Raw genomic sequence first — 12,321 nt, forward strand, 5'->3', positions numbered from 1 at the left:
CAGTGGTCAGAGTGCAATACTACACGACTATTTACTACTGGTGGCCGAGGCAGCTGTTATTACAAGGTGACAAGGAGAACCAATAGAGTGCTAATGTAGGTGGGAAGTCTTTTGAGGATATTCCCTCTGAGTGATGGGGATGTATAGATTAAACTAAAGTAACATAAAAGTTACAAACAAACAAACAAACAAAAATATCAATCTGACAGTGATGCAAAATTATAACAAAATATAATGCAAAACGTCACATACCACTCAGCTGCACAAAAGTCAATCAAACTACATATATATGCCACTATTCTTGGGTAAATGCAGGAGTATCGGCGTTTGTGTGAGGGTAATACACCAGGAAGGATTATCTAGCTTCAAAAACAGAAAGCAAAATAAATATCAATATTTAGTGCTTACTTGAGATTTTCAGTATTCAAATTTACTTTTAACAATTTGGGCTCAAAACAGTCAAAACATAAACAGGCTATTTTTCACAATTCAGCCTCCCATATTATCCCTGAGAAAAAAATGTGGTGTAAAGCATAAAAAATTAATTTTTTAAAAAAGATATTAAAAAAGCACTTCACTATGCTCTATGAGTATAGTGCTTCTGTCACTGGAGAACAACAAAAAATTTTTTTTGAAAATATAAAATGAAAAATTTTACACATGACATCACATTGTTGCCATTAAGAAAACAATAATAAGGTAAATTACACTCACTGACCATTTAAGAACAAACTAACATGATGTACCTATAACCTGGCTATTTAATGCCAACTATTAGTCAAGCACAACATTTAGTACAACAGGTACAACAGGTTGTACAACAGAGGTGACATTTCTTTCAGTCTGCAGATCAATGTCAGACTGAGCATTGGTCACAACAATAATTGAAAAGTACAACATATCATTTCCTTGTCATAATGACATAGGTCAGACAATATTAACTTTTGAATACCTTGTGGTGTCAGACCAAAGCAGACCAAACCGACACAGTAATGATTGCATATATTAATCTTAAATGATTTAAATGACCTGTATGATATTTCAGCAATACGTGCTAATTACACCTTAATAGCATATCGCTATTAGAGCCGCCTCCTCATACTTAGAGCTGCTCTGAGTATGAGGGGCTGATCCAGCTTGTAATCATATGAACGACCCCCTCACTGGTATTGGTCCACTGTTAACATATTCCCAGTGACTTCAACTCTACTGGTGAATATGATGTCAAAACACACGGTTATCCACGCCCTCCTTGTTAACATTCAGGTGCTGGTAGTTTTCATTTTCAAATGCAGACAGACGGTACATAAATAAGCGTTATTTTAATGTTAGTTAAAGCGCGGTGAGACCCTTGCTAACGTCATTAACCGTAGCGTAGTAAATGTCTAACTAACACTGGAGTTGACAGCTCGAGGTGCACCGGTTAGTGTGTATATGTGTGTGTGTTTGTCTGCCAGCCGTCATCACAACAGTTTGGAAAACCTGCAATTTATTACTGCAAAGTTGGCATAAAAATGGCATCAGTAGCGGCGGCGCATGAGCCAGGCATTAGCCCAGGCTCCGTACCGCTGGCCGATGCTTTAGTCCCGGCGAGTATATTTGCTCCAGACCGTGGAGGATGCAGCGACGACGCCGGGGATGAGTGTTTCGAGGATGGGGACGTGCTCAATGGCGAGCCCGAGGATCGGGGGATTGACTTTACTAGCAAGGTAAAGCTAAGCTGGCCAAGCTAATGCTAGCTGCTGCTGTCAGTGAATGAATGAATGAAAAGAAGAATGTGCCTCTCCTCTATAGCTATGTAATTAACGTTTTATAGCTACGGAGTATTTTTAAGCACCAAATATAACACACGACAGATTTTCTGGACACCGAGCTGCTTTTGTTGACACTAAACAGCTAGCAGGTGTTAGCAGCTCCAGCTAAAATAGCAGCGGAGCAGAGCCCGGCGCTAACGTTAGCTGCACATAGAAGCACTTCGTGACACAAGTGAATATGGCTCATCTGTCATTGACGATTTGTGAACCGAAAACAAAAACATACGGGATAATAACGAACAATGAGATAATATGGTCGGCTTCCCAGGATACCAGCTAAACTACCCGACATGTTTTGCCTATAATTTCTATGTATGATATATATTGTTGGCTGTAGCGATACTGAAAGTTGCTCTTAAATACCGGAACTTGTAGCATGAAAAAAGAGTTTTTGGCCTGACGTAATCCGGAATGTTTGAATGTAATAGTGAAAGCAATCATGTTTCCCCCCACAGGTATTAAATTGCACATTACAATGGTGTTTTTTTGGTCCCATAAACACATTGCACAGAGTTGCATCAGGTAGGCAGTCCCTTGTTGACTTTTGGCTCCTGACAGTTTAAGTATGTCAGCAACTGATATGCTATTCTGTGTAGTAACTTCTCAATAACCCAATACACTGGGTACTATTCATCTAGTAGGCCTTTAGTGTAGCTCCAAATGCATATCTCTTAGTATAAAGTATGATAGTACTATTACACTTGTAACCCGCCCTTAAAGGGAAAGCAATGTACTGCCACTAAGTAAAGTATGTTTCTGCTACTCCTGGGCCTAAACTACATTTCCTCAATAGTTCACTTATTTCATTGTGTGTGTGTGTGTGTGTGTGTGTATGTGTGTTAGTTTCTTTTAAAAATAGAAACAAAAATTAGCAAAAGTTGTGCTTTAAAAAAAAAACTTGTTTGTTTAATCAGGATCCCCATGAGCATCACCCTCATCCTTAGTTACTCTTCCCAAGGTCCTACACACTCAATCCAACATTCACAACAAATAAACATAAAACAAGCAGGTTCTTCTTACACAAATAGCATTGCATTTCAAGGTGTTTTTAGGTCCACATCAGCAGGGATAACAGCAGTGTGCTCATGTAACCTTGAGGTATGTCATGAGAAAAGAAGCAGCTGTGTTTGCGTGTGGAGGGATGCTTTCGATCCTGCCATTCTCTTCAGATTTCTTTTTGCTTACAGGGTATGAGAGTGTCCTCCAGTGAAAATAAATAGTCCCAAATAAGTAATACTGTTTGGTTCAATGCCTGTTCTTTTTTTTTAAAACAACCTTACCTGATGCAGTCTCTCCCGGGAACTGTTATTAACTGTTATTAGAAGAAGGATATTTGATTTAACAATTTCATGGCCAGTGTTACTCTTTATGTTTTCTCTCTTCCCCTCTCTGGAACCCAATAGCTGGCACTTGTTAGCCCAAATGGAGAGCAGTATGATTCGTTACTTCGGCAGCTACGAGACAGGATGGAAGAGGGATGTGGAGAGACTATTTATGTGGTTGGAATGGGCTCAGGTGAGAGATATATAAAAGCCCTTGTCCAAATTCCAAGGATACTATAGTGTAAATTATGAGTCTCTCTCTTCCACCTTTTCACCTATTCACTCTGTAACAGTTTGTAACACATCTGTTCTTGTTCTCCTCCTGTGCAGATGGTGGTGACTGGGGTTTGGATGAGAAAGATATGGAGGCCTCAGTAGCCACAGTGCACTCCATGTGTGAGCAGCTGGATGCTGACCTGATCCCTCTACGGGAGCGCAATGAGGCTGCCGGTTTGGTACGTGACTATCTGATACGGAGGCGTGTGGGTGAGCTGGACTTCCTGGAGGTCAGGTGAGCAGTAATGAAGTCACACTTACTTTCGACAGTGCACAGTGTGTTCAGTACAGGTGACATGTGTCCCGACCAGACTGTTTCAATTTTTTATCAGATAAACTACTGAAAAAACCCAGAGGCCCCTCAGGTGTGGAAAAAGTCAGATGCACACTTGGTACAATTACAGCTGAGAATTTTAAAGGAAATTTAAAACCAATCCCAAGAGGGCTGGGTTCCAAAACCCTTAGTGACTTTTGGCCAGTGGCTTTGACCTGTGTACTGTCTAATTATATGGAGGGAGTGGTTAAAAACATCTCACCTCAGCTATTATGGATCAGTTGGCCTGTATGCAGTTAGCATACAAGTCACAAAGGAGCACAAAAGACGCTGCATTGATTCTAGTTAATACAGTTATACATCGCTTACAGCAAACAGCTGATCAGGGAAGGATTATATTTGTCAATCCAACTTCAGCCTTTAATACAAGGACACATTTTATTGCAAGAACTAATAATAAGAGGGTAACAGTGGATTAGATATTTTGAAACTTATTGTTCGCAGAAAGTCTGTATTACTCATGTTGTATCTAATGAAATAATTTGTAATACGGGGAACCTGTAAGGGTGTGTTTTATCCCAATTGTTATTTTCTCTTTATATAAATGATGTACAGCTACAGAATGGGAATATGAAGCTGGTATAATATGCTGATGATATAGCTCTTGTTGGTCCCGGTCATAACCAGCCCTGATGATTTTGCATCATTGCGTAGGTTGGAGGAATGCTATAAATCTCTCTATTTGTTGATTAACATTGAAAACACAAAAGAGCCTGTCTTGAATTACACAGGCCGTAAAACAGGTCTTCCATTTTCTGTTCAGTCTGTGGAAGTCATTAATAAGTTTAAGTATCTGGAAAAACATTGTGATTGTGATGAGGCAGGCCATGCGGAGGTAAAGTGAGGACCCAAGTGCAAGCAGAGGTTGGTATGAGGAGTGAGTTTATTTAAGTGGAGATGGCGAGGAAAGGAACTAAGAAATAACTAAACTGGGAAAACCTAAACACATGAAACTGAACCCAAAACTCACAGGATAACATACAGACGAACACAGGGAGACTCGGGGATACATCACAGGCAAACCAGCAAACCACACAAGAAAACACAGAGCTTATATATTCACAGGGGCAATCAGGGAACGGGCAACAGGAGGGAAACACAGGTGGGAGTAATCAGAACTGACGAGACAAGGAAGCAAAGCAGAATACACTAACATGAGACACAGACCTTCAAAGTAAAACAGGAAGTGCACAGACAGCCTAAAGGGAGAAAGAGAACATGGAGGAGCACATGATGGAATGAGGAAACACAGACACAGAGGGAAACCTATTAAATACACAGGAAACTAAACAGAGAATACAGGAAACCTAAGAACACTGGACACTATGGAATAAACTAAGATACAAAGAGAACCTTAAACATCAAACATAATACAAAAGACACAAGGAACTCAAAACGCTGGGTTGAGAGACCCAGGATCTTGACAGTGATAAGGAATTACATTTTACAGCTAATGCTGATTACATCAATAAGAAAGTTAGTCAGAGACTGTTTCTTATGAGGAAGCTAAGAGGCTTTGGGGTTAGCAAATATTTCCAAAATTTGGAAAGAGTAAATGTGAGCTTGATTGAAATCGTCCTCATGTTCAATACTCAGTCTGGTATGGTAGTCTGACTGTGGTAAATAGGAACATACTGGACTGAATCTGAATTGCACTCAGGACAATGTTATAGGATGCCTCTGGCTTGTAAAAAGCTGTATATAGGATGATTTGTGCCAAATGCAATTAGTATGATGAATAATAAGATGCTGTGATGTATTTTCTAACTTTCACAGAGGTTTATGCATGTGTGTGTATGAATGTGTGCTGATAATTATCAGAGTTTTTAGTATGAATTGATAACCAGTTTTCCACTAGTTTGGACAATGAAAGTTATTTTTTTCAGTTCTATTCTATCCCTGAAGCATCCAAGGCTCTTTTTTCAACCTATATGGTATTCTTGTGTCTCTCAGGGTTGCAGTGGTGGGCAATGTGGATGCTGGTAAAAGTACTCTACTGGGAGTGTTAACACATGGTGAGCTAGACAACGGCAGGGGCTTTGCCCGCCAGAAACTTTTCAGACACAAGCATGAGATGGAGAGTGGCAGGACCAGCAGTGTGGGCAATGATATCCTGGGGTTTGACCAAGAGGGACAGGTGAGTGTGTATGCTCAGTGCTTTACTTCTAAAAGAAGTGTAACTCTGAAAATGACTCATGTTTTTAATGATGGTTCATATACTGAATCATGAGGTGCTGAAATATGTTGACTATTAAAATAAGTGTGAGAAGAAATGAGTTTGGTGTTGAAGGTTAATAGTAATATGGAGGACCTACAGTAAATGTTGATGTAAGATGAAAGACTGTATGTTTAGGATTTCTGTTTTTGTTCTTGCCTCCCAGGTGGTGAATAAACCAGACAGTCACGGAGGAAGTCTGGACTGGACGAAAATCTGCGAGAAGTCCTCTAAGGTCATTACCTTCATAGACTTGGCTGGCCATGAGAAATACCTCAAGACTACAGTGTTTGGGATGACAGGACACCTTCCAGACTTCTGCATGCTTATGGTCAGAAAGGGGGAGGGGGAGGGAAGATGGTGTCGTGTGCCTATATACAGTATCCATGATGTCCCATTTTTTTTCTTTTTCATGCAAATATAGGAATAAAATTCACTTTTCCCTTCCTTTCCAGGTGGGCAGTAATGCAGGTATCGTAGGAATGACCAAAGAGCACCTGGGCCTGGCTTTAGCTCTGAACGTGCCTGTGTTTGTAGTGGTAACCAAGATAGACATGTGCCCAGCCAACATCTTGCAAGGTAAGCCTTCTGGGGTTTTATTTGCTTTGCAATATTTCCTTATTATGCAATATATACATCAGAGCTTGTGTTGGCATGTTGGCTTCTATTAACTGATATGCTGTTTGTCTGCATTTTCACATGCTAAAAAAATTACATTAACAACTAAATAACTTGTGTGGTCTTCCTTTCCTTTTATCAGAGACCCTAAAGCTGCTGCAGAGGTTACTGAAGTCCCCAGGCTGTAGAAAAATTCCTGTCCTGGTACAGAACAAGGACGACGTCATAGTCACGGCTTCAAACTTCAGTTCGGAGAGGTACTGGGTCTGTTCTAGCGAGATTCAGCATCAGAAAGAAAATGCCTCACTGTAACCTACGTGTGTTTGTTGTGCTCCCCCAGGATGTGCCCCATCTTTCAGATCTCCAATGTGACCGGTGAGAACATGGACCTGCTTAAGATGTTTCTCAACCTGCTTTCCTCCAGGACATCCTACCGGGACGATCAGCCTGCTGAGTTTCAAATAGATGATACCTATTCTGTGCCGGTACTATGAACGCTGATAAACTCCTCTCCCTAATTTATTTTATCATGTAAATTTAATGCAAAAAAAACAGGTCATGTGTTGTTTATGTCTTAGGGTGTGGGAACTGTAGTATCGGGAACTACTTTACGTGGGCTCATACGCCTGAATGACACCATGCTGCTGGGACCCGATCCTCTAGGGAGCTTCATCTCTATTGCTGTCAAATCAATACACCGTAAAAGAATGCCTGTGAAGGAGGTCAGAGGTGGCCAGACTGCCTCGTTTGCTCTTAAAAAGGTAGAGAAACAATAAAATCATCCACTGTCTAGTGCAGATGCTTGGCATTGCATAGGTCAGTTAAATGTTAGCAGTTTTTTTACTCATTAGGCCTTATTGCTGGTCTTGAAAAGTGTTATTCATTGTCTTTTAAGGAGCTTGGAAAGAAAAGCGTCTGGACATCTTTAAGTTGGTTGAAGACGTTTCACCTCTCAAATCTCTCAAATCTCTTAAATCTGGGACTCTCCACCATTTGACCCTAAAACTGAAAAAGCTTCTCGGATGAGAGGTGAAACGTCTTCAAGCAACTTAAAGAAGTCCAGACGCTTTTCTTTCCAAGCTCCTTAGACTACGATGACTTGGATGACTGAGAACCTTCACAGACTTATTCATTGTCTTATTCATCTTGATAATAGAAGGGAAGTGAAAATGATGGCATTTTATCATATGCTTCCTTCCAAAGATCAAGCGTTCGTCCATAAGGAAAGGCATGGTAATGGTGTCCCCAAGGTTAAACCCACAGGCAACTTGGGAGTTTGAGGCTGAGATCCTGGTGCTGCATCATCCCACCACGATATCCCCGAGATACCAGGCCATGGGTGGGTAGTAGTGACACGCTCTGTGTGTGTTTCTAGAGTCACCTTAAGGCAAGGGCAGGACATTTGAGCAAAGATTTATAGCCAAGTTTCTAAATGACATTGAACATTTGTATGTGTAATAAATGTTATGGGATTGAAATGGTCATTTTACAACCACAGTAAGCGTCAGTTCATTCTCCTTTACGTATATATTCCCCCTGATTCAACACTCAGTCCACTGTGGCAGCATAAGGCAGACAGCCACCATCCTGTCCATGAACAGAGACTGCTTACGAACAGGCGACAAGGCTTCAGTCCACTTCCGCTTCATCAAGACCCCCGAGTACCTGCATTGTGACCAGAGGCTGGTGTTCAGGGAGGGGCGCACCAAGGCTGTAGGAACCATCACTAAGGTAGCAAAGCCTTCTGGAAGCTGAAGGTTTATGTTGAGATAACGCTACAGTGATCTGATGATCATGAGCCAGGTTCTAAAGCTGTAGTTGGAAATAATATTAAGATTATGGCCAAAATGTAGAAATCATTGTAAGTTTATGTGCTCACAGATAGTTCTTTGGGACTAACGTGTTGTCTCATATCATTTTCAGCTGCTGCAATCCACCAATAACATGCCATCAAACTCAAAACCGCCACAAATCAAAATGCAGTCTACCAAAAAGGCGCCGCTGCGAAAAGAGGACGGCACTGTGGTGGCCGGTGACGACGTGGGAGCAGCAGCTCAGCCGGCAGCCTCCAACTCGATACAACCGGTGAGTCACAAGTCATTAAAAGTCCTAAAGCTGTATGCTGTATGTACAAATACTGTGTGCGCACTAGTGCAGTTCCTGCGTTTCTTCAGATTCTGATTACTTACCCCGAAGTTGCTGTTCTGCTAACTTCTGTTTCCTCCTCCCCTTTTTTTTCTCATTTAACACCTTGTCTGCTTTGTAATATTTCACCCTAAATTTTAACTCACCCACACCACTCCTGTACACTCTCTCCATCTCCTTTGCTTTCGTGGCTGGCTCTCAAAGGGAGAGGGAGATGATGACCCTCAGTTAAAGGAGGGCAACAAAGAGAACAAGGTAAACTGTGTTGACAGAAAACAAAAGCAACAGTGAGGCTGATTTGTGAAGACTGGCAATATGGACTCTAGTCTTTGCATTTGTTGTTGTTTTTGGCATTGTGATGCAGTGCAGCGACTGCCGTATTGAGCAGTTTCGTTCTATCTACATTACAGCCAAAGTCTGGAGGTGGTGGAAGGAGAAGGGGTGGCCAGAGGCACAAAGGAAAAGGCCAGAACAGCAGCACCAACCCCACAGCAGCGCCCTCCTCATCGGGGATAGGGAGCTGCTGAAAAGCCCACGGGTCTGATTTCTTCCTGTCACTCCACCAAGTGTCTTCATTCCACACACCATGAAGGAAGCAGATGTTTGGAGGAAGACACTCTCCTCAGTCTTATTACTCCTCGCCTTTTTTAGTTTTATTGTTTGTTTGTTTTTACACCAGGTCCCGTGCTTTTTATTTAATTCTTTTTAAAAGGGAACACAGAGGAGTATGTCTCACACTAAAAGCATACACCTCCTAAGCATTTAATATCAGCTGCCTTTACCATTTCGAATGGCTTGGGTGATTGAAAGCAGTGTGGTTTTTGAGGTTAGCCTCACTCAGGATGATGAATATATTTAATTTTATCCATATTTTATGCGTGTCTGAAAACAGTCCTCTGGCTCAGTTTCAGGGGCAGGGAGGAAGGATAAACCCAAGACAAGGGTCCAATACCCTATATTTACGAGCAGCTATTAGTGACACCCATGAATTCCTTGTGTATTTGCAATGATAAACAGTTGTACTATTTATACAGCATTAATCGCCTCTTAGTTTTACTGATTGGAAGGATGTACAAAATGTATGCAAATCACAAATGTAGCAGAGTTGATTTAAAATTCTAGGTATACAGAAAATATAAGCTGTTTTGTTTTATAATTATTTATTTGACATGCAGAACATTTACTCTTGGATGGTCTTTATCTTTTGAGATAAGTTCACTTGCACACCTAGATTCAGTAGTATGCGTCATTCTTCCATCGTCGGTCTATATATAAACCTTATAATAGTGTTAGTACCAATACAGCACAGTTTCTCACTTCAGCAGCTGCTACTGATTGTAATACTTGCCGTACTTGCAGTGCTACTTGTAATTCTCATATCCCATGTGTTATGGCTTGTTGCTGTAGACATATTGTGACATTTTAAACCCCTTGCTACAAGAAAAGGACCATTAATAAACACAGTTTAGTGAACTTTTCAACATTGCTGGCTATTGTGTTTCCATGTTTTCAATATTTCTGACCTTACTTGCAGCAATATTGTTTGCTTGGATCGAACCCCTCATTTCTTATTATTTTGCAAGGAAAATGGGAATTAGATTTATTTAAACAAGTTCAAGTCGAAATGAAAATACAGTATATACTATACAGAGTTTGTACAGTTCTAACCAGCTTGAAGGTCAACATTTGGTATTACCACCTTCACTCTTTAGCACTGCCTGAATTCTTATCATTTCTTTTAGTAGTCTTCAGGAATAGTTCTCCAGGCTTCTTGAAGAACATTCAAAACCCGCCTTTGGTTGTTTTCTGCCTTTTTGTTCTGTTTTCTGTCAAGATGATCCCACACTGCTTCAGTTATGTTGAGGCCTGGGCTCTGGGAAGAAAAATCCATGACTGATGGCATTCTATTGTGTGTTTTTCTATCCAAGAATGCTTTTTTTTTGGCAGTGTGCGTAAAATCATTGTTATGCTGAGGTTGCTGACAGATGCTTTCCAGATGGTAGCAATGATTGAGAAATCCATCAATATTGACATGATCCCCTACACCACTGGCTGAAGCGCAGGTCAAAATCCTGACACAGCTGCCACCAGTTTTTACAGATGCCTGCAGACACTCACTGTTGTACCTCTCTCCAGACCTCCTATGTACCAAACATTTCAACTTTGTAGTTATCACTCCGTCAGACCTGTTGCCACTGCCTTTCTGTCCAGTTGTTGTGTAACCCCAGGCTTTTCTGCCAGTTTCCCTTCCTCAAAAATGGTTTCTTGACAGCCAGCCATTCTTGAGACCATTTCTGACGAGGCTTCAGTGAACAGTAGATGTCAAAGGAGTTTGCAAAGAAAAGCGTCTGGACTTCTTTAAGTTGCTTGAAGAAGTCCAGACGCTTTTCTTTGCAAACTCCTTTGACTACGATGACCTGGATGACTGAGAACCTTCACTGAACAGTAGATGAATCAACTGCAGAGCCTCTCTAGTCCTGTATCAGGTCTTTGCTGGAATTTTTTCCTCATTACAGGGAGTGCAGAATTATTAGGCAAATGAGTATTTTGTCCACATCATCCTCTTCATGCATGTTGTCTTACTCCAAGCTGTATAGGCTCGAAAGCCTACTACCAATTAAGCATATTAGGTGATGTGCATCTCTGTAATGAGAAGGGGTGTGGTCTAATGACATCAACACCCTATATCAGGTGTGCATAATTATTAGGCAACTTCCTTTCCTTTGGCAAAATGGGTCAAAAGAAGGACTTGACAGGCTCAGAAAAGTCAAAAATAGTGAGATATCTTGCAGAGGGATGCAGCGGTCTTAAAATTGCAAAGCTTCTGAAGCGTGATCATCGAACAATCAAGCGTTTCATTCAAAATAGTCAACAGGGTCACAAGAAGCGTGTGGAAAAACCAAGGCGCAAAATAACTGCCCATGAACTGAGAAAAGTCAAGCGTGCAGCTGCCAAGATGCCACTTGCCACCAGTTTGGCCATATTTCAGAGCTGCAACATCACTGGAGTGCCCAAAAGCACAAGGTGTGCAATACTCAGAGACATGGCCAAGGTAAGAAAGGCTGAAAGGCGACCACCACTGAACAAGACACAAGCTGAAACGTCAAGACTGGGCCAAGAAATATCTCAAGACTGATTTTTCTAAGGTTTTATGGACTGATGAAATGAGAGTGAGTCTTGATGGGCCAGATGGATGGGCCCGTGGCTGGATTGGTAAAGGGCAGAGAGCTCCAGTCCGACTCAGACGCCAGCAAGGTGGAGGCGGAGTACTGGTTTGGGCTGGTATCATCAAAGATGAGCTTGTGGGGCCTTTTCGGGTTGAGGATGGAGTCAAGCTCAACTCCCAGTCCTACTGCCAGTTTCTGGAAGACACCTTCTTCAAGCAGTGGTACAGGAAGAAGTCTGCATCCTTCAGAAAAACATGATTTTCATGCAGGACAATACTCCATCACGCGCGTCCAAGTACTCCACAGCGTGGCTGGCAAGAAAGGGTATAAAAGAAGAAAAACTAATGACATGGCCTCCTTGTTCACCTGATCTGAACCCCATTGAGAACCTGTGGTCCATCATCAAATGTGAGATTTACAAGGAGGGAAA

General features: G+C 41.5%; 1 protein-coding gene across 1 annotated transcript; it reads left to right on the forward strand.

Annotated features, from left to right (window-relative positions):
* Positions 1 to 1,267: 1,267 nt before the first annotated feature.
* gtpbp1 (GTP binding protein 1) lies at positions 1,268 to 10,207 on the forward strand. The gene is made up of 13 exons (XM_031751203.2): positions 1,268 to 1,709; positions 3,218 to 3,329; positions 3,467 to 3,647; positions 5,700 to 5,883; positions 6,128 to 6,292; positions 6,417 to 6,540; positions 6,722 to 6,836; positions 6,920 to 7,064; positions 7,158 to 7,340; positions 7,783 to 7,918; positions 8,132 to 8,310; positions 8,503 to 8,664; positions 9,135 to 10,207. Exons 1-13 carry the CDS (start codon positions 1,515 to 1,517, stop codon positions 9,249 to 9,251), a joined length of 1,998 nt encoding a protein of 665 aa, XP_031607063.1. The 5' UTR covers positions 1,268 to 1,514; the 3' UTR covers positions 9,252 to 10,207.
* Positions 10,208 to 12,321: the final 2,114 nt, after the last annotated feature.

This window comes from Oreochromis aureus, linkage group 4 (genome assembly GCF_013358895.1).
Source record: "Oreochromis aureus strain Israel breed Guangdong linkage group 4, ZZ_aureus, whole genome shotgun sequence".
Taxonomy (NCBI): Eukaryota; Metazoa; Chordata; class Actinopteri; order Cichliformes; family Cichlidae; genus Oreochromis; species Oreochromis aureus.